The sequence below is a fragment of the Capra hircus genome, chromosome 3 (assembly GCF_001704415.2).
Source record: "Capra hircus breed San Clemente chromosome 3, ASM170441v1, whole genome shotgun sequence".
NCBI lineage: Eukaryota > Metazoa > Chordata > Mammalia > Artiodactyla > Bovidae > Capra > Capra hircus.
In genome coordinates, this window is record NC_030810.1 from 562,461 (window position 1) to 588,973 (window position 26,513).

The 26,513-nt window shown below is 55.2% G+C and overlaps 1 protein-coding gene across 2 annotated transcripts in view; it reads right to left on the reverse strand.

Moving 5' to 3' along the window:
- FARP2 (FERM, ARH/RhoGEF and pleckstrin domain protein 2) overlaps positions 1-25,940 on the reverse strand; it is a 99,687-nt gene extending 73,747 nt beyond the window's left edge. For both annotated transcript variants that reach the window (XM_018039820.1, XM_018039818.1), the window contains exons 1-2: positions 25,859-25,940; positions 14,412-14,625 (exon numbers count right to left, since the gene is read on the reverse strand). In XM_018039820.1, coding sequence (XP_017895309.1) covers positions 14,412-14,600 — 189 coding nt within the window. In that variant the 5' untranslated portion in view covers positions 14,601-14,625; positions 25,859-25,940. The remainder of the gene's footprint in view (positions 1-14,411; positions 14,626-25,858) is intronic.

Consider the following 26,513-nt stretch of genomic DNA (forward strand, 5'->3'; position numbering starts at 1 on the left):
ATCAATCCTGAATATTCACTGGAGAGACTGATGCTTAAGCTGAAGTTCCAATACTCTGGCCACTTGATGCAAAGTACTGACTCCTTAGAAAAGACCCTGATGCTGGGAAAGATCGAGGACAGGAGGAGAAGGGACAGAGGATGAGATGGTTGGATGGCATCACTGACTCAATAGACATGAGTTTGAGCAAGCTCCGGGAGATGGTGAAGGACAGGGAAGCCTGGCGTGCTGCAGTCCATGGGGTCACAGTTGGACATGACTGAGCAACTGAACAGCAACAACAAATAGTTCTAATAGTTTTTTGGTAGATTCCTTAGAATTTCCCACATTAAAGATAACGTCATCTGTAAACAAGAGATGGTTTCACTCCTTCCTTTCCAGTATGGATTCCCTCACTTCATTTTTTCTTCCTCTTTCCCTTGTTTTAATCGTCCTGGCTGGAACTCCCAGTACTGCATAACTTAAAAATTCCCTGTATCTCAATTTCCTCAATTATAAAACAAAAACTAATAATAATGCTGCTAATGGTTAAGCGTGAACTTCCAGATGTTGGTTTTAGAAAAGGCAGAGGAACCAGAGATCTAATTGCCAACATCCTCTGGATCATCGAAAAAGCAAGAGTTCCAGAAAAACATCTATTTCTGCTTTATTGACTATGCCAAAGCCTTTGGCTGTGCTGATCATAATAAACCGTGGAAAATTCTGAAAGAGATGGGAATACCAGACCCCCTGACCTGCCTCTTGAGAAACCTGTATGCAGGTCAGGAAGCAACAGTTAGAATTGGACATGGAACAACAGACTGGTTCCAAATAGGAAAAGGAGTACGTCAAGGCTGTAGATTGTCACCCTGCTTATTTAACTTCCATGCAGAGTACATCATGAGAAACACCGGGCTGGAAGAAGCACAAGCTGGAATCAAGATTGCCGGGCGAAATACGAATCACCTCAGATATGCAGATGACACCACCCTTATGGCAGAAAGTGAAGAGGAACTAAAGAGCCTCTTGATGAAAGTGAAAGAGGAGAGTGAAAAAGTTGGCTTAAAGCTCAACATTCAGAAAACTAAGATCATGGCATCTGGTCCCATCACTTCATGGGAAGTAGATGGGGAAACAGTGTCAGACTTTATTTTGGGGGGCTCCAAAATCACTGCAGATGGTGACTGCAGCCATGAAATTAAAAGACGCTTACTCCTTGGAAGGAAAGTTATGACCAACTTAGATAACATATTCAAAAGCAGAGACATTACTTTGCCAACAAATGTCCGTCTAGTCAAGGCTGTGGTTTTTCCAGTGGTCATGTATGGATGTGAGAGTTAGACTGTGAAGAAAGCTGAACACCAAAGAATTGATGCTTTTGAACTGTGGTGTTGGAGAAGACTCTTGAGAGTCCCTTGGACTGCAAGGAGATCCAACCAGTCCACTCTAAAGGAAATCAGTCCTGGGTGTTCAGTGGAAGGACTGATGCTAAAGCTGAAACTCTGATACTCTGGCCACCTCATGCGAAGAGTTGACTCATTGGAAAAGACTCTGATGCTGGGAGGGATTGGGGGCAGGAGGAGAAGGGGATGACAGAGGATGAAATGGCTAGATGGCATCACTGCCTCAATGGACGTGAGTTTGAGTGAACTCCCGGAGTTGGTGATGGACAGGGAGGCCTGGCATGCTGCGATTTATGGGGTCGCAAAGAGTTGGACACGGCTGAGCAGCTGAACTGAACTGAATGGTTAAGCGGGAAATTAAATAATACATGCAAAGTGCTTTAGAACGCACTCGGGAGGTGGTAAGCACTCAATGTTGGTCATTAGATTGTTCATAAGAAAAACAGCAGAAGCAAATGATACAGAAAGGGTCAGAGTGAAAGAACGGTGTGGTTGTACCGGAATATGGCAAATAGCAAAAAGGGTGGGAGCGGGAACTTTACAGAAAATGTGGTCGAGTTTAGGCCAAAAAGACGACTGAGACCAGAAAGGAGTGTACCCTTTACAAGGAGAACAGCGCTACGGCCACCAGCACTCGCAACACAGAGGCTTCAGGAGGCGGGAGGAGAAGAGACACGCACACGTGAACACAGGGAGACGCTTGGTGGCTGGTGAGTGACAGCATGGCAAGCCTGCACCCTCGCACACGCACAGCTGATCACCTGGAAGGCGGAATGGGCAACAGGCCATTGTAGGAGAAAAATGCATTTAGCTTTTTCCCCTCTGTACTGAACTGACTGAATTTTTTACAGTGAGCATGTATTCATTTTATAATTTGAAAAAAGTATATGAAAAACTTTCTGCAGTGGAAAAGGCAAAAATAAAAACCCAGGATGAAACACTTACTTGATAAATTCAGTTGACCTGCATAATTAAAAATAAGAGCATTAATTCTAAACTGTAAAAATTCACAGCAATAAAGTTTGTTTTTTTCTGAAACAAGTTTGCCCTCCTCCAGCACTCTGAGGTCTCTCCCAATCTGATTCCACTAAATAAGGAAAAACTGAAGCCCCTTTGCAGAACCTGTGTTCTCAGCAAGAGCACCAAAGTCTCTTGAGATGTCTTTTTTACTCTTTATGTTAGTATGCTAACAGGCCAACTTTATCTCAGTACTTATATATAATTTATAGTTTCATTTCATAATACAATTTGGATTTTTTGCTACATTTAGGGTATGTTTCTAATTTTTTATACAGTTTTAGGATAGATGTTGGATTGATGTAAATCTAAGCCAGGAGCAAACAGCTGTAAAGCTGACTCTCCTTGATTTAATATGCTTGATTTAAAGGGGCCCATGTTCCAACATATTTTTCAGAAGGAAAGCAACATCTAGAGCCTTAAAGTCATTTTTAAGTTGTCTTCACTGAAAATGACTGCAGCCATGAAAAGAAAAGATGCTTGCCCCTTGGCAGGAAAGTTATGACTAACCTAGACAGCATATTGAAAAGCAGAGACATTACTTTGCCAACAAAGGTCTGTCTAGTCAAGGCTATGGTGTTTCCAGTAGTCATGCATGGATGTGAGAGTTGGACTATAAAGAAAGCTGAGTGCCAAAGAATTGATGGTTTTGAACTGTGGTGTTGGAGAAGACTCTTGAGAGTCCCTTGGACTGCAAGGAGATCCAACCAGCCCATCCTAAAGGAAATCAGTCCTGGGTGTTCATTGGAAGGACTGATGTTGAAGCTGAAACTCCAATACTTTGGCCACCTGATGTGAAGAGGTGACTCGTTGGAAAACACCCTGATGCTAAGAAAGATTGAAGGCAGGAGGAGAAGGGGATGACAGAGGATGAGATGGGTGGATGGCATCACCGACTCAATGGACGTGAGTCTGAGTAAACTCTGGGAGTTGGTGATGGACAGGGAGGCCTGGCGGGCTGCAGTCAATGGGGTTGCAAAGAATCAGATACAACTGAGCAACTGAACTGAACTCACTGAGAATTACTTCAACAGGGAAAAAAAAAAAAGCTTTTCTTCTGCTACAAAAATCTAACTTCATTAGATTCAAATATCAAAATATGCAAAAAAGCACAAGGTCACATATTAGTGGGTTAAACATATGCAAAAAATATAATTATGAGAAAACACTATAAATGTCTGAACTTAGAACAGTAAGAAAGGATGTATTTTTCATAATTGGGAATGTCAGAGTTACTTTAAAGAAAGATATCTTAGGCTGGACAGTGAAACTGGGATGGAAGTCTACACAGAGGCTTCTGAAGAGAGCGCAACCCAGGAGGGGGTTTGGGACCGAGGGCTGAGCAAGAAAATGTCAGTTTGATTTTCACTAGAAAAAAGCCCTCGCAGGCTGGCTGGATCCTCATGGCCACGGTGGGAAAATCAAGTCGAATTATATAAACTACAGAATTACATGCACAAAAGCACAACACGTGCGCAGAGAACACCCCAAAGTTACACAGACTACATAAACATGCAAAACCACAACACGTGTGCAGAGAACACCCCAAAGCAGTCCAACAACAGCGTGGAGGTGCCCACGGACGCTCTTTATGTCTCTCTTTAATGACTAGTCAAAATCTCGCCAAAAATAAAAGCCCAGAATTACTGCGACCCAGGAGTCAAGGAGCAGCGGGGTTTAAAGCAGCCTCCGTGGCCCACAGCCCAGACACCTGCCTGACGTGCTTCCCTGTGAGGAGCTGGGGCTGCCAGCACGGGAGGGCCAGGGCCTCCCCGGGGACCCCTCCCCGGCGTCCTGTGCACGCTCGGTGCCCCACAGTGCTGGGCCGTCCCTAGGCCTTCCTGTCTAAGGGGGACCCACACTCCTGCCCCATCCCCACTGCCTGAGGGCTCAGCTTCCCTGGTGTATCGGCTCACGGTCCACTGCGAGCCTGTGCCCGGGCTCCACAGCGTCACCTCCTGAGAGCCAGGGCCCCTGGGCGTGGCTCAGAGCCACGCTGACGGCCTGAGCAGGCGTCCAGTCCTGGGGGAGACATGCCTCGTGTGGACGTGTCCTGTCCTTCATTCCTGCTTCTTCACTGTAAGCTGTCAGCTGCTGTGTCTCCAATATCCCGACTTGTTCTTTTTACTTCAAATACAATATATTTAGTATTTCTCCAACCATCAAATTCCTGTTTTTTTAAAAACTTCTAATATGATGTAGAAAAATTTGCAAATCACATATTTGAGAAGGGGTTAAGATCCAGGATATATAGAGAACTTTTAAACTCAACAACAGAAAACCAAACAACTCAATTAAAAAATGGGCAACGAACTTGGACAGACATTTATCCAAATAATATATACACACACAAGTAATATATACACACAGATAATATCATATCTAAACACACACAAATGGCCAATAAGCCCACGAAAAGATGTTCAGCGTCTCTGATCATCACGAAATGCAAAGCAACACCACAGTGAGATGCCATCCCTGATCTGTCAGGATGGCTGCTATCAGAAAAGGAAGGAAGGAGCAGAGAAAGAACGGAAGGAAAAATCTGAAAGGAAAAGAAAAGAACAAGCGTTGGCAAAGACATGGAGCAGTGAGAAACCCTCTGTGCTGTGGCTGAGAGAGACGTGGAGCAGTGAGAAACCCTCTGCGCTGTGGATGGAACAGTGAGAAACCCTCTGCGCTGTGGCTGAGAGAGCGAAACGGTGCAGCACCGTGGAGACCAGTGTGGAGGGCCCGCCAGCGCGCCCCGATGGCTCAGCTGGTGAAGCACCCGCCTGCAGTGCAGGAGACCTGGGCTCGATTCCTGGGTCGGGAAGATCCCCTGGAGAAGGGATAGGCTGCCCACGCCAGTGATCCTGGGCTTCCCTGCTGGCTCAGCTGGTAAACACCCGCCTGCAGTGCAGGAGACCCCGGCTCGATTCCTGGGTCGGGAAGATCCCCTGGAGAAGGAAAGGCTGCCCACTCCAGCATTCTGGCTGGAGAATCCCATGCACTGTATAGTCCCTGGGGTCACAAAGAGTCAGACAGAGCGAGTTTCACTTTCCAACGATTACAGCAGAACCGCACGGCCCAGCACTCCCAGCGTGGGGGAAACAGACGAAGCGGAAGCAGCGTCTTGAGGCGATGTCTGTACCCCATGTCCAGAGAGGATAAAACACGGAGGCCGCCCAACTGTCCCTCAGCATCTGACCGGCTCAGCAAAGTGTGGTCCGTCCACACCGCGGGACACCATCAGCCAGAAAGGAGCGAACCTTGACCCCACGTGCTTGAGAACCAGCGCGTGATTCCGCCATGCTCACGAGGTGCTCACAGGAGAAGAGTCACAGGTCAGGGGTGTGTGAGTGTTTCCTGGGGACGGAAGCTCAGCATCACAGGAGGAAGCGTGACGGGGACGACAGCGGCTTGCACAGACCCGGTCCCACCAAACTGTGCAAGGAGAAACGGCGGGCGTGCTGCGTCTCTGATGCACGCATCCCACTGAAAACAGTGTTGGCCACACACACCCACACACACACAAAATCCCTCAAAACAAAATCCCAAACGGCTAAGCTCGATAAAACTGTGTCTACAAACCTCACTCCTGCCTCTTAACCTGGAGATGGTATGAAAACCGTCATGGGCACCTGCTGCTGGGCAGGGCTGTGTGAGGGGCTCCTGCCCATTGTGGCCCCGGGGGCCACACACCCCCAGCTGATGCAGAACCCCCACTCCAGATACCTGTCTAAAGGGAAAACGCGGAGTGGGCATGAGGAGTCACTGAAGAAACAAAGCCAGAAAGCTCCAAAGGCATTAAAACCTTCAGGAAAAGTTGCATGGAAACACGCAGGTAGTATGTTAAGTTTGAAGAGAGCCTACACGCGTGTGTGGTCCAATTCCAGGCGTGCTGAGCTAAGGCACGGGCAGAGGCTGGGGGCACCTAGACGCCGTGCGTGGCTGCCCCCGCCCGGGGCGACCCTTGGCTGTGGGCCTTCCAACGCCCTTCTTGTTCTACAACGAACACACACGACTTGCATGAACTTGGTGTCGGCTGTGACCCAAACAGGCAGCATCGGGAGCCCCGCGTGCCATCCTGGCTGGTCTCCAAGGGGCCAGCTGTGAGCGCTTCACTGGGGCGAGGCTGGGGTTCAAGGTTAATCCTGGGGGACACGCTGGTAGGGAAACAGTGAAGTGAACTCAAAAACACAAGCTGCAGACACCGCACAAGCGGAGACCCAGCACGCGCCCTGTGAGAGGGCACGGCAGCTGGCGCCTGCACTCAGCTTTCTGGAGAGCCTCGGCGACTTCCTCCAACGGAGAGGACTCAGCGACTCAGTTAAGTCCCTCAAGACAGAGCAGGAATCATGGGCCCAGTATGACCTAGAAAATCCAAGGAGCCGAGCATTCATGGACCTGGGCAGGGCGGAGACGGGCACGCCCTCAGCTGCAGGGGCCACACTGGGGACACCTGCGCACCTGCACACGTGTGTGCAACACACACAAGAATTTCCGCAGCAGCCCTGCCTCTAACATCCAGACAGTGTTCACCATGAGCAGAGCAGGTTCCAGCTCAGATGGGGGCAGGGGAGGGTGCTGGGCGGCTGAGCGGAGGCCTGCGGGGAGACCCCAGGCCTTCCTGCCCCAGCTGGTCCACGCGGCCCCCACAGGTGCAGACAGGCGCCCACACGTCAGGACGGGCCCTGAGCAGAGCTGCACCCACACTTGGAGCATACGCTGCCGCGAGCCACCCCGGCTGAGACCTACCTCTTGGTCCCAAGCTGCCCCACCCAGCGTCCTTAGGGAGAGAGAAGGCAGCTTGCCCCCCTTAGGGAAAGGGAACTGCGGGGGGACAAGATGCAGGCCAGGTGACCCCGCAGAGGCCCAGGCAGCCGGGGCACCCACTCTATGTGGGCAGGGCCTCCCTGCAGGCAGCTGGGGAGGGCGGGGTGGAGGCTGAACAGAGCGACCACCTGCAGAGCAATCTGGAGCCGCGTCAGCTCAGCTCTCCCAGCTCAGCTCTCCCGGGCTCCCCTGAACAGAGGGCTTCGGACTCTTCCTGGTCAGAAATGAGTGCCACGTGGGGAAAGCAAGGGTTCTGGGGGCAGTGCGTGAAGCCAGGGTAGGGGCTCACAGGCCAGACGCGTCACCGGGCATCCACTCCACCTCTGCCGCCCATCTCCTGCCAGGGTGGCCAAGGACACAGGCCCACTGGGTGTCTCAGGTTCTCAGGGGACAGCTCCCAGGTGCAGACCAACCGTCGGCACGTATCCTTCCTAGGACCCTCTGCTGAGACACTGAGACAGTGGCTGTTTCCCACAACGCAACGCGGGGACGGGTTTCCCTGGGGGCCGCCTCCAGGTTCTCTTCCCTCTGCCATTGGTCATCCTCGCTGGCCCGTCCAACAGAGTGCATGTGCCAACCCGCAGGTGTGCACGCGTGCAGGCGTGCGCACACGTGTAGGTGTGCACGAGTGCAGGCGTGTGCGTGTGCAGGCGTGCGCGCGCATGTGTGTTGGTGCTTCGATGCCACAGCTGGGGAAACGTCCACACCCCTGGCCCATCTCATCCTGCCACATTCCGGGGCTTCAGGGTCGAAAACGGAGACCAGCTTTCTAAAACCAAATGACAGGTTTCCAGAGCTGGCAGGACCACACGGAGGCTGCGTGGGCTGGAGACACAGGGCTCTGGGCGAAGCCTGCACTATCCCCACTTCAGAAGCTGAATTACTAGCTTCTCCTGAGATCAGACCAAAATGAGTTCCGAGGCAGTTTCTGTGCCATATTTAGGGTGTGCGTGCGGGACCGGCGACAGACATCTGGCCGTGGTACTCTCTGGAATTCTGGCTATGTCTTCCTGGCCAGAAAGAAAACATCAAGTTTTTACTGGAACAGCAACTTCAAGTCTTGCAGAATGGGACTTCATGACCAGCGTCTGTCCTCCTACTTGTCCCATATTCAAGCCAAAGCTTTTGCAATTCACAGAAAAGGAAGCCCATTCTGGAAATTCTGAGTGTGTTAGGAAACAGGGAACATGAGCAAGCTTCGTGTTCACTGGGCCCCCACCCCCAGCTGGCAGCAGAGGCGGGCACTCACTCCGGGAAGAGGTGCCCCTGCCCAACCACGCCCCAGATGGTTCTTTCAGTCCCCAAGTAGCACTCTGCCCACAGACCAGGCAACGGGGAAGCGACGGCTGACCTCGGGCCCTGACCGGCCAGCGAAGGGCCTGCTCTGTGCCCCTCCTCCCCCGACGCTGCGCCCATGGCCCGGGGGAGGCCCTGCAGGGCGCCCGCCGACAGGGCAGGGAGCTGGGCATTGTTCACTGCCTGCCTCTGTGTGCACGGCCTCCAGACAGCTCCTCTCATGGATGAGAACAAAGACTTGCCAGAGCCGAGGCCAGATCTCTAATTTAAAAACCATGGAATTCAGTTAATTAACTGAAAACAAATCATGGCTTTGCTAGATCAAAAAGTTGGCCGCTGACCGACCGGGGAGCTAAGAATGCTATCGATAAATGCCCGATGTTGCTTAAAATAAGTCACAGCTGAAGCTCCACCCTGCATCCGTCAGACAGACTTCTGCCTCCTCTGCCCGCCCTTCTACACGAAACAGAGGTGTTTGAACTAGTAACTAGTAAGAACCATAAAGTACATCTTGCTCCATCATCTTACCTGACTGTAATAAACTTAAGTTTGTTGCACAAGTGAGCGTCATGTGTGAAACTACTCATAGATACTGGCAGCTATTATAATGACACATGAGCTGAAAATACAGTGTCAGTAAACGGTCCTACTTCTATAAATTTGCTGCTGCTGCTAAGTTGCTTCAGTCGTGTCCAACTCTGTGCGACCCCACAGACGGCAGCCCACAGCCTCCGCCATCCCTGGGACTCTCCAGGCAAGAACACTGGATTGGGTTGCCATTTCCTTCTCCAATGCATGAAAATGAAAAGTGAAAGTGAAGTTGCTCAGTCGTATCCGACTCCCAGCAATCCCGTGGACTGCAGCCCACCAGGCTCCTCCGCCCATGGGATTGGCATGACCACGCTAAATGGAACTTCAGTATTTTCAGATATCACCCAAGGCAGCCCCTGCTGTCTGCCAGCCTCAGTGCCCAGGCCTGCAGGCCCTGTCTCTGGCCTGCTTTCCCCACGGTCCTCACCACTCTGGGGTGTAGAGCTGCCCACTCCACGTGAGGTCATGGGCTCAGCAAGACGCTGAGCTTCACAATGACTCACCGTCAATCCAAGGAACCACCCCAAAAGGGGACTTTTTAATAGTACAATTCTCATATTTGGGGCTCAAAAACTTCCTTTCTTAAGCCATTAAGAATTTTAAAAATTTTAGCTGAAACCACAGTGAACCCACCACTTCAAACCCACCAGGATGGCTAGACTCAAGTCAGGTAATACTCAGCGCAGGTGAGAACGTGGAGAAACTGGAGGCCTCGCTGGTGGGAGGGAGACGGGGAGCCCCCCTGGAAGGTAGTGGGCCCCTGAGTGCTCACGCATGGGCAACGGCCCAGACGCACGGGCGATGGCCCAGACACACAGACAAGCGTGCCCCCGATGTGCACACAGCCGTTCACAGCAGCAGTGTCCGCCGCAGCCCGGGGGGAATGACCCCAGCTGACAGTGGAGCAGAAAACGGGCCTGTCGGTACCATCCCGCCGCTCACACGGTTCGCCAAAGCTGCGGTAGGCAAGGCGTGAGCGGGGAAACGGGAAGAAAAGTCGAGGGGCCATAGGGAAGGCAGACACACTGCTTGCTCTCGTGGCTGCGCAGCGGACACGGCCGCAAGGCAACACAGGGCTTCTCGGGCGGGGCTTACACGTGTTTACATAGCAAATGTGACCCGCAGGCACGCGAGGAGGTGGCGACATGTACGCCCAGGGGCAGCGGGCTCAGCTGTCACGAGCGGGAGCAAGACACCGTGCGGCTTTTTGGCTGATTTTCTCTCTCCCCACAGGTGCCATGGAGTGATTCCACCAGCAAAAGGGAAACAGTACTGCCCACCGTGCCCCACAGAGGAGACCCTAACACACCATGCCTCGGGGAAGCCAGCCACAGAGGCCCTTGCACAACCCTCAGAAGCAGCCCACGGCGCTCACATCTCGGGGGACAAGACGCGCGTCCCAGATGCTCAGAGGCAGGGCCGAGGGTGGAGCACTGGCGGGGAGGCGGGTGGCAGCTGCAGGGCGCGGGGGGTCCCCGTGAGGATGGGACGTCAGGGAGCTGACCGTGGTGGCGGCTGTGCGCGGCTGTGGCAGAGCCGCCTTGTGCGCTCCACGCGGGCGGCCGTGTGGCTGCGAGTGCCACACCTCAGTGAAGCTGCTCGGCGTGTGCAACGCTGCTCTGGAGACAGCAGCCCAGCTTTGGAGAGGCTGACTGTGGGGCGCCCGGGCGGCAGCATGGGGTCCAGGGACATGCAGGGGCCCCGTGGGTGGTGGGCGGAGCCGGGGCTCCAGGGGGAGGGGACAAGCTGCGGCCTAGGGGGCAGGGAGCAGGGCGGGGGCTGCCCGTGAGACTCGGCCCAGGGGGCTTCTTACAGAGGCAGAGACAACGCTTCAAAAGTAACCAAAGTAACAAAAGTAACCTGCATCCTCGGCCCCTGAGAAGGAACCTTCGGCGTCCCCATGGGCCTTGCCCACTGCACCACCGTCTGCACCAGGAGGGAAGGTCAGCATATCAGCCCTGCAGGCCCACAGACATGCCCGCGGGACACTCGGTGGGAAGTAAACCAAACGAGCACACGGGGTAGGCGTGGGGGGCCAGAGAGCACCCCCACAGACCGCAAGCGAGTCCCTAAGGCCAGAGGACGCTGCCACACCTCGAGAAACAAAGCCCCCACCCCAGGAGAAAGCACATCCCCTGCCCAGCTCGTCTGCGCCCTGCCTGGCCCTGGGCCACACTGGGCCACACTGGGCCACATGCGGACGCAGCCTTGCTGCCCTGACCTGCCTTTAGCAGCAGAGCCTGGCTCCAGGCCCACGAGACCACCTCTGAGCTACCGAGAGAGGCCACTGGCCAGGGACCTCCCGCCAGGCACCCATGTCCACAGCAGCCCCCAGCGCGGAGCAGCCAGCGGGCCACAGCGTGCCTCTCAGGGCCCAGCCTGCTGGGTGAGGGGGTGGTGCCAGCGGGGGCACAGGGAGTGGTGATGGGGGGCAGGGAGGGGGTCCGGGTGGAAGCCAGCCTCGACTCTGCGTCCTGGACCCGTGGGGGAAGGGGGCAGGCGGGCACACCTTCTCTGCAGCCCTTCCCAAGCAGCCCGAGAGGTGTGTCAGCAGCCAAGACACCAACACCAGAGCCCCGGGACACTTTCTTCACAGAGACCGTGGTCCTGACTGCTGGCAACAGCTGCTGGGAAAGCCTCACGAGTGCTCCCCACTCCGCACACCTCTCCACCCCAGAGCCTGGATGGCTGGTGGCCTGCTTGAACAGGGGGACACAGCGGAAGCTGTAGGGGTGAACCCCAGCCGGGACCTCACGGCTCCCACCCCGAGCACACGCCCATCCCCACGCCACGCCAGCTCGCTGGAGGGTGAGGGCCACATGCAGACAGCTTCCGGCTGGGCCTAGACTCAGGAGTGAGGTCGTGCTAGCCCCTTGGCCGGGCCAAGCCAGAAGACCCTCCAAGCCAGCGCTCAGACGTGCAGGAAGCATTAAAGGTTCACTCAGGTTATCGAGTCCAGGGGTGGTTTGTTACTCAGCGAAGCTCACTGACACAGTTGTGGAGGATAGGGCACTAACAATACAACTCATTTACAAAAATACATTTTGAACTTTCGCTTCTCCTGAAAGGCGGACTTTAGGCACCACAGGCGCAACTTAAAAAGTTCCCTACCCAACTCATGACGCGCAACAGCAATATGCCTCTTTTAATTTCTGGACTCTGCCAAGTATCTCAAAATACCAAACATGACGGTTCTATCTGATCAAAGGAAACAGCAATTTCAATTTATTAAGACTTTGACAAATTCGATATATTCTGAACCTTTATACAATCGAGTCTCTGATTTACAAGTGAATTTCCCAGAGAAGAATTACATCTTAGTTGTGACTCAGCAATAAATGTCTGCTTTTCTCCTTTTTTGAGCTTAGGTTTAGTTGATAAAGACTATTAACCAGGACCAAAACAGATGCTCCAAAAGTAAACCCTAAATAATGCAAAATTCTCTTCTCTTCTCTCCTTCCTTCCCTCTTTCCTTTCTTTCAAACACCTAAGGCTCTTCTAAGCCTGCGTGCATGCTAAGTCGCTCAGTCGTGTCTGACCCTTTGTGACCTCACGGACTGTTGCCCACCAGGCTCCCTGTCCCTGGGATTCTCCAGGCAAGAACAAGGGAGGGGGTCGCCACGCCCTCCTCCTGGGACCTTCCTGACCCAGGGGTCCCACCTGCGTCTCCCGCACTGGCGGGCAGACTTCTCACCACTGAGCACCCAGGAGCCCCCTCTGAAGCCTGGACCACAGCGAGTGCGTTCACCACAGGGCAGCTTCATGGTGGAGATTCTTCCAAACACTGGGCTGGAAGAGACCTGGAAGCCCAGCTAATTCCCAGACTTTAACCAGTTCCTCCAGGTGACTCACCGGAGGACGGTGAGAAGGTGAGAGGGAGCAGAGAGCCGCCCGCTCCCCGGGGCGCAAAGGTGCCTTCTCCAGACTCCCTGTCCTGCAAAGGCGGCCTCTTGCAACACAGGCGTGTCGCTGAAGGCGGACGGGCAGGTCCTGCCAGTTTCAGTTACCTGCCCGATTAAGTGATACTTGCTTTCTTCCTCAGGTGAGACCTAAGAACCTGCAGGGTCCAGACACTCGGCACCCACGTACCGGATGCCGGCCACAGAACATGTGAGCAAGAGCGGCCGGCCCTGGGCTCCGAGCTGGGGTGGGAGCTCCTGCTCCTCCCTGCTCTCAGCTCCTGCCTCGCCTCTGCTCTCACAGCGCTTTCTGCAGGCAGGCTCCAGCTTCCTCCAGCCCCTCATGCCTGCCCGCCTTCTGTGCGGCCCCGACCTCCCCCCAAGCACAAGCCAGCCTCTGCTCAAGGTATTCATTCTCACTAGTTTGTCACATTAAGAGCAGGGGAATGCAGTCAAAGACATTACTTTACACTAATAAAAAGTACTAGAAAAAATAACTTATTTCTGCATTCCCTGGTAGCTCAGCTGGGAATCTACCTGCAATGCAGGAGACCCCAGTTCGACTCCTGGAAGATCCCCTGGGGAAGGGATAGGCTACCCACTCCAGTATTCATGGCCTCCCCTGGTGACCCAGACAGTAAAGAGTCTGCCTGCAATGTGGGACACCCGGGTTTGACCCCTGGGTCGGGAAGGTCCCCTGGAGGAGGGCATGGCAGCCCCCTCCAGTATTCTTGCCTGCAGAATCCCATGGACAGAGGGGCCTGGCGGGCTACAGTCCGGGGGGTTGCAAAAAGTCAGACAGAACTCAGCGACTAAGCGTGCACACACACACACTTATGAAAATGAGCAATTTTTTAAAAGACCATTCACTCTAATGCTATTTAGGAAATCAGAAAAAAATCTTTTCAAGCGTTTGCTATATTCAATTGTTTTTGCCAATATTATCAGCGCAAGCTACTACAGGGAATTTTCAAAGTAAAAGTGTTCTTACTGCTGACCCAGAAAAATGAGGTCTGTGCCAGGCTCCTCATGTGCGAGCGCTCAGTCCTCACCCAGCCACCCCGAGAAGCAGGGCCCGGAGTCACCCCCACATGCAGACAAGGAAGTGGACACACGCGATGCTGAGGGGCACCTCTCACCCAGCCACTGGGCCACCAAGACTCGGGAGCGGGCAAGCTGGTTCCTGCCTGCACTGCATGGCCCTCAGCCAGCCTCCCGAATGCCCACATTGTGTCAGAAGCTTAAAGGAACCTCAGCAGAGGTCACTCTCCAGGCTCACTGTTTCCAAGCATTTTGTTACCCAGCTACTTGAGGCAACATGATAAACAGGCAAAGTCTACTACCAGCAATGAGGAATCCGGCCCGTGACTTTCAGCTAGCATGAGGCACAGGCCCGTGGGCTTCTTACCTCGACGTCAAACAGCTCCACGGAGTCGTCCAGCAGCTGCACGCGGAGGTGCGTCCGAGCCGCTGGCCGCGCCACCCCCGCCGGGGGGCCCTGACCGGGCTCCAGGGTGCTGACGCCCGCAGGGGTCGTGGTGCCCAGGCGTGCCCCCGGGGTCTGCAGGACTCTGTATGTTCCTTCCAGCTCCCCCATTCCTCAGCAGCTGAGAAGGAGTGTGCTGAAACAAACAGAAAACCCCAATCACCTTCAGTTACTTCAGTTTTAAAACATAAGAAAATTACTGGGAAGACCGGAATTCTCAGCATTGATTTTGCACCTCTGCGAGTCTTAAACTGCCTCTAAACAGTTTAGAAAGATTATCTTCTCCTCATACACGGGCGGGGGGAGCACAGATGCCTGCCAGCAGCAGCCCCGGGACCAATGTCTCCTGGGTGCGTAGGCCGGGCAATGCCATCCAAAGGGGCCCCCTGGAGCGGGGTGGCCTACAGCCACCTGCCTCTCCTTCCCAGCCACCTCCTCCCACCCACACGCTGTGTGCACGGCCCAGGGCCTTCTAGCAAAGGCAGGTGGGTGCGCACAACTTGGGTCATGGGTCCCCACCCCACCGACATGGAGGGGACAACACAAGGAAGGTGGAGGGAGATGCTGGGGCTGCCTTTGCCAGCCCTGCAAGCCCTGGTCTCTCAGCTGCATCTCCAGGCTGCAGAGGTGTCACTGGGGGTTCAGAGGAGACTCTAGACCCGGCGCCAGATCGCAGCATGGCACACGCCGCGGGGAGACCCCGCCCCGACGGCAGCGGGGCACACGCCGCGGGGAGCCCCCGCCCCGACGGCAGCGGGGCACACGCTGCGGGGAGCCCCCGCCTCTGCTGTTGCCTGCACTGCCCTGCCCCACCCCCGCAATAACCTCGCTGTCATCTCCGCCCTCCGCGCCCTCCTCACTGATGAGGACGCTGAGGGTCTGAGAGGGTCAGAGGTGCCCCGAGAGGGGCCTGTGCCCTTCCAACCCTCCCTGCTGTGTGGGGAAAGGTCTCCAGCTCTAAGCTATTAAGTTGAAAAGAGCCCATCTCATCACTGTCTTTAACAACGAAAGACTAGGCTAAGTATCTGCTAGAATCTAGTAATACAGGCTTGCTTTCATTCATCCTTATTAATAGTTCCCTTCTACTTAACGGCAAATTCCCTTAAGTATGCCTATTTGTGTATAAAAGTCAATTTAAAGAAACACACTTAATGGTTAAACATGGTAAGACAAAAACAAATGCCAGATGTTTAATCAAGAAAGAATGCAGATGCCACAAAAATTATTTTAGTTTGCTTAATCATCTTGGAAAAGTCTTCGACTAGCCTGCAGTGAGTGCTTTGGAGAACTAACCTCACCAGGCCCCTGGGCCACTCCATTTCATGCCACCTTCACTGCTGAGTTCCCTGGCCTTCTTTCTTTCAAGTTAATTTTGTTATCAAGACAAATTAACTCATGAAATTTTTATCTCTTGAATTAAGACAGAAAAGCTTCTCAGTGACCTGCTGCCTCCTGCTTAAGCCCTACTCAGCTAAGGCCTTCCCAACCGTCCGGTTGAGAACTGACTTGCACGTCTGGTTTATCAATAAGCAAACAGAAAATGAGTCAAGAGTGCTGGGAAAGCGAGACGTGCACAGCACAAGCAGAGTGATGAGGCAGCTGGTCATCCTGCCGGACACAGCTCCCAGCCGGCCCCCGACACAAGCCAACGGCTCACCCCGCGCTCGGACCCAGCTGAGCTGCAAGGGTGGTTCAGGCTGGCGGTCACCGGCCGTCTTCAGAGCTCTCCCTCCAGGCTGCATGGCCCTGGGAGAAGTAATTCTTACTGCGGTTAACGTCACGGGCGTCAAAAAACATGCACCGCGTCAGGACACGAGGCTCTGCACGGGCCACGGGCTAGATCAACGTGGCAGGAACCTGCTTCCGCATCACTGAGCGTGAGATCCACGAGGTGCCGAGAACCATAACTGCGAGCGCCTTCATTCCAGCTTCACAACCGTGAGAAGCTCCCGCGGAAGCAAGGATGTGAAGGAAGATGAGCCCACCTGCCAGCTGCCCCAGGTGTGCAGACAGGTGAGAGGGAGACGAGGTGGGCTCACAGAGCTCACCCACCACCAGAAGAGGCCCTTCTGAAACAAGCGGTGGGCACCAAGCGATCCTTCCCCTTTTAAGTAAAGCTACAATTCTGAAGCAACATACACAACCAAGGTATTGTTTTAAATCACTTCTGTTGTGTATTCCATTGTATAATTCTCATTTATATTTTTTCATAAAACATTTAGATGGAAAAAATTTCTTCAGGTTCTTCCCTTTGACTTATTACAAGAAAGTCATGTCTAAACACCTACTTCTCAAAAAAAAAAAAAAAAAAGCCAACAAAAAACCCAAATCAAGCAAGACTAAGCTGCTGTACTCATTCAGGCGAGGCACACAAGAAGAACATGCAGGGAGGCTATCCCAGAAGAGCCGGGGCTGGGGTCCCCTTGGGGGGCTGCCCCAGGGTATGCACAGCGGAGAGGTTGCAGGTGTGGCCAGCACAGCTCCCCTGCCCGACTGGTCACTGTCCGCGCGGTTCATCAAGCTGTGTGTTTGATCCATGCAGTTTTAACAGCGCACTGTTAATCGACCGCTGTTTTATCTCTCTTAAGAACAAAACACACGTTGCTGCTGCTGCTAAGTCGCTTCAGTTGTGTCCGACCCACACTAGATAGATGGAAAAACACTTTTCCTGGATCAAGGAATTCCAAAACATGGCCTCTGCATGTTTATAGGTCTTCTGAACAGCCAGCTTCTGTCCCAGTCATAGCCGCCTGGTCAAAGGAAAACACCCACCCGGCTGAAGCCGAGACTGAGGATCACAAGACACCCTCACACCTGGAGGCTTACCTCAGGAGGACGACCCTCCTGAGAGGACCCGAGCCCACGGGCACCCTCCTGAGGATGCTCCAGTAGACGACCCTCCTGAGAGGACCCGAGCCCACGGGCACCCTCCTGAGGATGCTCCAGTAGACGACCCTCCTGAGAGGACCCGAGCCCATGGGCACCCTCCCGCGGACGCTTCAGGAGGGCTCTGCTTGCTATCACACATACCTCCCATTTAATGAGTACTCATCTTTTAGCTTAAGAAAACTCAGGAAGGAAGGAACTTAGAAAATCAGATGAAACCGCCGGGTTGCAAACAGCAGTCGACCTTGGTCTCACTCTGGAGTGAGCAGCTGTGACAGAACCCTCCCCGTAGGAGCATGAAGTTGCTTGTTCAACAGTCTTGCCTCAGCCTGACTGCTTCCTCTAGCCTGACCATGGGAAGAAAGGAAAAATGTACGCACGGAATCTGCTTTACATAAATTACAGCTGAACAGAAATTACTTTGTTTTGCTCTGTGTGCTTAGAAATAAACATTAAAAAGGCAAGAGTATGCAAACTAGATGAGACACACAGCAAGCGCTTCCCAGTCCTGCGGGCTCGAAAGGGCAGAGAGCGGCTCCTGTGCTGCCAGAGGCCTCTCTAGGGGGACCTCTTCAGGGGGATGTCTCCAGAGGGACCTCTTCAGGGGGATGTCTCCAGAGACCCTCTCCAGGGGGACCTCTTCAGGGGAATGTCTCCAGAGACCCTCTCCAGGGGGACCTCTCCAGAGGCCCTCTCCAGGGGGAACCTCTCCAGAGACCCTCTCTGGAGACCCTCTCCAGGGAGATCTCTCCAGAGACCCTCTCCAGGGAGACCTCTCCAGTGGGACCCCCTCCAGAGGGATCAGGGGAACCTCCTCAGGGGGACCCTCTCCAGAGACCTGGAGGGAATCTATCAAAATCCAGGGACTGACGAGGGACCCTGGTTCACTTTCTTTTCTTCCTCTAATTGAACAAAATGTTCTGCAGTCTTATTCCTAAAACTATTTCCGGTGGCTGGATATAATTTCCACCACTGACATCTAGTGTTACAAACTTGGCTCCTATATATTGTCATTTAATAAAAAAAAAAAAACTTCAAAACCACCTTGTGATGTGTAATTTCCATTCTAAAGGAACAATTCAGCTCAAAAGTCTGCCGAAGCTCTGGGTGATGACGTGTCGACTCAGGTTTGTAACAGAGGCGCCACTGGGGTGGGGCAGTGACGATGGAGAAGGCTGTGCACGTCTGGAGTGGGGGCATGTGAGAAATCTGTGGGACTTCCACTGGAGTTTCAGCTTCAAACTGCTCTAAAGAAGTCTATGTAAAAAAAAAAAAGGTCTGCTCCCCAGGTGCGCCCCCCTTGGCTGGCAAATGAGCGCGTGGCGCGCTGGCAAGCGCAGCCCTCTGTCCTCAGCACAGGGAGCTGCTGAGACTCCATCACGAGAGGAAGGCCTCTGCCTGCCTCTCTGGCATGAAGGTGGTAAGCAGGGTGCAAAGCGGGTGCATGGCACGTGAGTTCTGGTGAAGAGGACGACCATGAACACACGCATTTGCTTCCATTCAAACAAGCACGCAGGAGGATGAATCACCCAAACAACCGCCTCTGGCGGGGCGCTAGGGCTGGGAGGGCAGCTGCTTCTGGAGTCTGCAACGCTCATGCCTCAGGTCAACTGGGGAACCTCGTCGATGGTCTCACATTTGCAAAGTGCTTTTGCCACATAACATAACCTGTTCTCAGAAGTAACACTGGGGGTGATGGCCTTGGGGGACAAAGTTCTGCCGACCACAAGGTCTTTGTCCAGTAATTCCAATATCCGCATCATCTTAGCTGTAGCCTGTCTTCTCTCCTGCAAGCTGGTATTTCCCTGGTTCTATGCATGTCAGGTAATTTCGGATTGTGTCCTGGAGAGTTAAAATACTGTGCTGGACTTCCCTGGTGATGCAGTGGGTAAGCACCCACCTGCCAGTGCAGGGCACGTGGGTTTGATCCCTGGTCCAGAAGATTTTACGTGCCACACAGCAATTAAGCCCACGAGCCATCACTACGGAGCCTGCAGGCTCCGGGACCCACAGGCCGCAAGGCCTGAAGCCTGAGCATCTACAGCCTGAGCTCCACAGCAAGCCAAGCCCCTGCAGCGAGAACCCCACACACCATGGCGAAGAGCAGCCCCCGTGTGCCCGAACCAGAGGCCCTGAGCAGCAACGAAGAGCCAGTGTCGCCACCAACAGGTAAGCAACACACACGATACCGCACTGTGAGTCTCTGGCATCACTTACATCCCACAAGACCGTGGCATCTCTGTTCAGCGGCACTGACCCTGCCAGGGCCGGGTGGAGGCCTCAGCATCAGCCCCACCTGCAGAGGCCCCATCCTCCCTGGACACCATCCCCAGTGCCCGCCTGGCTCCCGGGCTGTGGGCTCCCCCTTAGCTGAGTTCCCACGGGCAAACGGTGCAGGGTCAGCCCCACGTAGGCACAGATCAGCGCTGGGCCCACAAATTCATCAGCAACTCTGGGGTCACCCCCGCAGGCCCCTTCTCCAGGGCCTCACCCCCTCGGCCCCCTGTCCACAGCTCCCTGGCTTACTCCTCAGTTCTCCAGACAGAAGCCTGCAGCTGACGCCCTGCTCGCTGGGGGCTTCTCCGGCTGCAGGAGCGAGTAGAGCACCCTGGAGTCACAGGAGTCTGCAGGCAACAGGCCTGGCCGGAGGACAGGGAGAAGGAGGGGGTACGGTGGCTGTCTCCCCATCTCTCTGGAACCCAAACGGGGAGGCTCCTCCTGCAGCCCTCCCGGTTTGCACCTGGGGCCCACCTCTGGGTTCTGGCTGCCCTGGGAGCAGTCTGCGGAGGCTGGGGGAGGTGGAGCAGGAGCAGGAGCCTCACTGCTCATGCGGCCGTGCTGGCCGCCGTTTCCTCACGGCTGCTCCGGGCAGACGTGCAGCTCTGCAGCCAGGGTGGTGGGCAAGCCGGGGCAGAGGGGGCTTATGCCTCTTCCCAGAAACAGGACTCGACCTCCGGGCATCTAGAGTGTGTCTGCATGGCGCTCTTTGGGAAGACAGTTGGTTTCTATTTCCTCCCTTCTGAGGGTCTGTCATTTTGGAGTTGTCTCCAGGGATAAACACATGTTACATCTGAAATCAGCCGGCTTCTGGGTGGAGGACAGCAGGGGTCCTACAGCGGAGCATGGCTCACCTTCAAAGAGAAAGCAGGGGACCCGCCTGTGTCTCCTCCTTCTCAAACAGTTCAGTTAAAGTAAAAATGATCATTTTTAAACAGCCTCTGGAATGGGTTTCTTGTTCAGATAGTGAGACTCATTCCCCCAACATACATCTTGTTAACTGTCACCAAGGCAGCCAGGATCCGAAGGCCGCAGGAGACAGAACTCCAGTGATTTGTAAAATGACCCAGAGCTGCTTCCTCCCTCCAAACACGCCCCACCAGCTGGCAGAAGAGGTGCTGAGCACCCTTACCACCTGCATCCCAGGCGTCCTCAAGGTGCTGGCCACACCCTGCCCTAGTCTGGCCGTGTGACTCTGACACCCGTCTGCCTTGTTTCTGGGCTCCTCGCTGGCACGGCCCCTTCCAAGGTCCTAAGGAGGGGCCCTTGGCAAAGCCGTCTAGAAAGTTCGCACACATATTCCAACGGCAACTGACTGAGCCTGCTGCCCCTTCCACCCTGACCCTGCCCGCGTTCTGCTTCCCCAGGTCATGCGACTCAAGAGGACCCAGGTGCCTGCACGAGGGGCAGGAGACACGCTGAGCTGGGTTAATGGGACACGTTTCAGCCTTCACACAGAGCTTATCACCAGCCATCACGCCGCAGGCCTGGCTCTGGGAGCGTCGCTGCCGCCCAGGGTGCTCAGGCCCGGGGCTGGGGGACCAAGTGCAGGCCGGACCCCGTGGCAACACCAGCAGCACCAGCAGCACCAGCAGCGCCAGGTGCCGGGGGCGTGTGGGCCTGGGGAAGGAGCGAGGCTGGCAGTGCAGGGGGCCAGACACTGGAGAGTCATCACCAGGCACGTGGAAAGGCAAGCAGAGCTCGGCCCTCAGTGGCCAAAACCGCACTGCCTGCCGTCAGAAAACAGAATTCACGCTGCAGCAGTGTGCTTATAGATAGGCCACAGAGGTGTAACTCTTTGAATGGACTTCTGCAAAACAGAATTTATCAGGACTCCTGCTGTTCCAAGACGCAGTCTGTAGCTGCGCTAGAAACAGCAAGCGTGAAACCATGCTTCATGTCTCCTAACAGTCAGCAATAGAGGTTTCCCATCAACCATGCTAGAGGAGCCGCTGAACTCACTCTCTTCTCTGTCACGCTAATTAAAAAGGACACGGCCAAGTGTAAAGTGGCACAGAGGGTGTCAGGGCTCAAGACAGCAACACCAACTCTTATCTGCTGCTGCTGCTGTTAACTTGCTCAGCTGCGTCCGGTTCTTTGTGACCCCACGGACTGTAGCCTACCAGGCTCCTCTGTTCATGGAATTTTCCATGCAAAAATTCTGGAGTGGGTTGCCATTTCCTTCTCCAGGGGATCTTCCTGACCCAGGGATTGAACCTGGGTCTCCTGCGTGGCTGGCAGATTCTTTACCACTGAGCCACTGGGAAACAAAGGTGCGTCAGGTAATTAGCAAATACGCTATTTTTCTGGATCTTTTCTGACTGTTGTATTAATGGTCAGCTTTCTCAACTCTGTAACGTATTTACTTTTTCTCATTCTAAATAAATATTTGCACTCCAAGTTAATTTTTATTTCTAACACTGTGTTTCTTAAAGAGCTCCCCTCCCCTACACTGGTAAATCTCAGGTCCCATAAAAACTGCTATCCACTCTGCCCCGATGAAACCTGACTCACCCAAATGTTCAGCGAGCACCTTGCTTCTGAAAAGAACAAGTCCAAGTCCCTAAAAGCACAGGAGCCTCTGAGAGGAGAAACCCCCGCCCCCCTCACCCCACTGCCCCATCACAGCAGGGAAGACACAGAAGCCAGTCTCCTAAGTGCTGGTAAGAGCTGCAAGGAGTGAAGCCAGAAGCCGCTAGGGATCTGGTGGGTGGAGAGGGAGGGAGGAGGCCTCAGCGAAAGGCGGGTGTCTGCGTCAGACCCCTCAAGAGTCCTGAGTGGCCGCCAGGCCCGCCCCTGGCTCACAAAACAAGGAATCCAGGCTCAGAAAGGTTAGTGACTTGCAACGCGTGTGACCTCAGCCTTCCCCCACCCCCGCCCTCACGGTGTGCCATCTCCTCTTGGGCTTAAGGGACCCCACATGCTGAGCACGGGATGAGCCAGAAGGGGAGACGCCTGTGGAAGTGGCCCGGACCACACAGCCGAGTGCAGGCAGCACCAGGGAGCACTGAGGAGGGGGCGCGGCTGGCCTTGCCGGGCGGCTCTCCAGCACGGAGTGGAGCTGGGCCCACAGCGGAGTGGAGGGCTGGCTGGGCAGAGCAGTGCACACGGGCGGGGCCCTGAGGGCACCCACGGGCTGGGCCGTGGGGGTCCTCAGAGCCCACCTAGGAGGCCTGGGTGGGATCTCACCACCTGGTACTCTGCAGTTAGGAGAGATGGGCGAAGCCAAGCTCATCACTGCATCCGACAGTGTCAGAGGGCCTTTCTGGTCTTGGATTTTAAAACGACTGTAAATTGGAAAACAGTCCTGTGACCCTAAAATAAAACCACTTACATCACTCCACCTTCTCCTCCGGTCCTTGTCCACATCCTCGCATATTTTTAAATCAGTGGAAAGGCTGTGTACAAGCTGCTTTGCCATTTTGGTTGAGATGTCTCTTTGAACGTATTCCCAGGGATCATAATGGTTCAAATTTCGTCGGGAGGGAAGGGCGAGGAGGGGTCGCCGGGGCGTGTCTGCGGCCGCAGAGCGCGCTACCAGTCTCACTTGCCATGTGTACCCAAGTTTGCTTTCAAACCGGGATTCCAAAATCTAAACCTTTTCTCACTTATTGCTAGGTGCTCTCCATAAAGATTACACCAATTTACAGAATCACCAGAAAGCCATCACATTCTGGCCTCCGTCATGTTAAGCTCTGTGGCGCCCTCACCTTTGACACCCGGTTGCCAAGGTAAAGCCCGGAGCTGACAAATATGCTGCAGCCCAACGATGCTCCACACGTGGATCTCAGACAGCGGGACGGGGCGACCTCGGCTCCAGCGACCTCGGGCGACTCAGCTTTACAGGGCTTTTCCTGCACAGAACGCCAAGGTGTGTGCAGGAAACTTGCGACCCACTGAGCAAAAGGGGAGGTGGCAGGCTTACAAGAGAGTGGGTGAAGGAAAAGCAGGAACAAACCTGAAAGGATAAGCAGCAGGAACAGCCACCTGCTACCTTCTCAGGACAGAGGGCGCATTGCTGTGCCGAGAGGCAGGTGTTTGGAAAGGAGAGGAGGGGCCTGATGGACTTAAAAGCACACGCAGAGAACTACCCATGCCTCCACCTTTGCTTCGCCAACACAGGCCATGCCCTTCTCCCAGGCAGGACAACTCTGCTTAAATACATCCCCCTTTTTTCTGGACTGTGCACCCAGACTGCTTTTCTGCCCGACAACATGACGGCTAACACTGATTCAGCACTTAGTGGGTTCCAGGCATCTAGCTACTGATGCCTGATCTCACAAGTCTATGAGGCACGTAAACTGCAACCTCATTTGTTGCTAAGGAGCCCAAGGAGAGATACGTGAATGTATCCTATAAACTCCTCTTTTGGGAAAGGAATTAGTACAGAAGGAAGCAGGAAGCCTAGAGGAGAGAAGGTCCAAGCAGGTGACGAGCCAGCAAACTTCTGCAGCTCTTGCAGCTCCTGGTCCAGACAGCTCAGTGCTCACTGAGGCTCGGCAACAAAGCAGGAGTCCTGGCCCAGGAAGCAGGTCCAGGCATGATCCGGCACCGGCCACCCACTCTGCTTCCAACTGGGGCCAGGGCCTGGCCACATCATCTCTGCAGATTTTGAGACAACTTAACTGCAGCCATGAAGTTAAGCTGCGTGCTCCTTGGAAGGAAAGCTATGACAACCTAGACAGCATGTTAAAAAGCAGAGACATCACTTTGCTGACACAGGCCTGCAAAGTCAAAGCTATGGTTTTACAGTAGTCATGTATGGATGTGAGAGATGGACCATAAAGAAGGCTGAGCGCTGAAGAACTGATGCTTCCAACTATGGTGTTGGAGAAGACTCTTGAGAGTCCCTTGGGCTAAAAGGAGATCAAACCAGTCAATCCTAAAGGAAATCAACCCTGAATATTCATTGGACTGATGCTGAAGCTCCAATACTTTGGCCACCTGATGTGAGGAACTGACTCATTGGAAAGATTGAGGGAGAAGAGGATAAGGGGGTGAGAGGAAAAGATGGTTGGATGACAACGGTCCCTCAGTGGACATTAAGTTTGAGCAAACTCCAGGAGACAGTGGAGGATAGAGGAGCCTGGTGTGCCACAGTCCATGGGGTTGCAGAGACATGACAGAGAGAGTGAACAACAAAACAAAATACAAACACCAGGTGTGAAGTGCTTCATAACCCCTCACGGAGAGTTACGTCTCCTGGTGTAAGGAACTCAGGACTTTCAAAGGGCCGCAGATACAGATGAACATTAGATCTGCCTGCAAGCAAAGGCCACTCCACGCCTGCCCAGCTCCCAGGTGCGCCGCCGGCCCTGCACACCACCCACCAGCCCTCTGGCGCCATGCCGACGGCCATCACGCTCTCCAGAGTGCTCCGCCCAAAGCTCCGCACAGAGACAGCAAAGGCGCACGAAAAAGCCACCCTGAGATGTACATCTTCCCTTCACTGTGGGCTCGGGCTATTTCCTTCAGTGCACCTCCTGGGAATCTGTTTTCTCGGCAATTACGACCGACCAGCACGTGGAAGGCCTCCGGAGGCCGTGGCCACCAGGGTAGGTGTGGACCCCGGCCTGAGCGATCGCTGGGCATGGTCAGGTCCCAGCTATCAGGGCGGGCTCTGGAAGGCTCTCACTGCCTGAGGAGCCTTTCCAGGTTTCCCGGAGTAAAAGCATTAACACCTAATACCAGCCTTAAGACCATTTAAGGAAAGGCCAAAAAGGGCATGGCCGCAAGTCGCCCGAGCTTCCACTTGCGGTTCTGCCCAGGCCTCACGAGGGGCCCCCACGCCCACCCGGGGCCCCCACGCGTAGCCCCCACGCCCACCCGGGGCCCCCACGCGGGGTCCTCTCGCGCCACCCGGGGCCCCCACGCGGGGTCCTCTCGCGCACCCCGGGGCCCCCACGCGGGGTCCTCTCGCACACCCCGGGGCCCCCACGCGGGGTCCTCACGCGCACCCCAGGGCCCCTACGCGGGGTCCTCACGCGCACCCAGGGCCCCCAGCGGGCAGGCTCCCCAAACAGCGCCCTCCTCACACGCGGCCCGCCGCCCGAAGGCCTTCCCAGGCCAGGAGCAGACTTCTCTGGCCGCTCGCTGTCCGGAGGCGCCCGCCCTGCCTCAGGCTTCGGCCTGCGGCCTCCGCCGCCCGTCCCCGAGGCGTAGCCTGGCCCCCGCTCGCCTGCTGCCGCGCGGCCCCGCGCCCTCACCGGCTGTCCGACCCGAGCTGTCGCCCCCAGCGGCCTCCGAGTCCGCGCCGGCTCCGCCCGGCTCCCTACTGCCCGCGGGCCGCCCCCGCGCCCCGCGCCCCTTCCCCGCCCCGCCCAGGGCCCCGCCCTCGCCCCGCGGATGCGCCGCCGATTGGTCTGACGGCTCCTGGGGCGGGGCCTCCGTACCGCTGGGGCGGGGCCTCCGCGGCCGCAGCCTGGAAGCGCGGCACAGAGCTCTGATTGGTGGATTTGTAGGGCGAGAAGGCACGCGCAGAGTCGGATGTAATTCGGCCAGCTCGGCTCCCGGAGCCGCGGGCGGTTCTGGGCGCGGCGTCGGCTCAGGGGGCGGGGCGGCAGATCCGTGCTCGGGGCGTGGTTACGGCTCGGGGAGGGGCGGGGCGTCGGCACGGGGGGCGGGGCGCGACTCTGGCCCAGATCTGTCTGCAGCCTCGTTCTGCCCTGGGCCGTGGCCGCCTGCCTCCCTGTTACCAGGTCCTCTTCTCCTGGGGCTACCGGGGTGGGCCTAGGGGCGCCGAGGGCCAGGCGAAGGTGTGCTGTAGAGGAAACGGGCCGTGCTGGGAGCCCAGCGGCCCCCTAGCTTTCGCGGTCCCCCACCGGGGAATGGAAACGTGGCACCATCTCCGGAGCGCCCAGG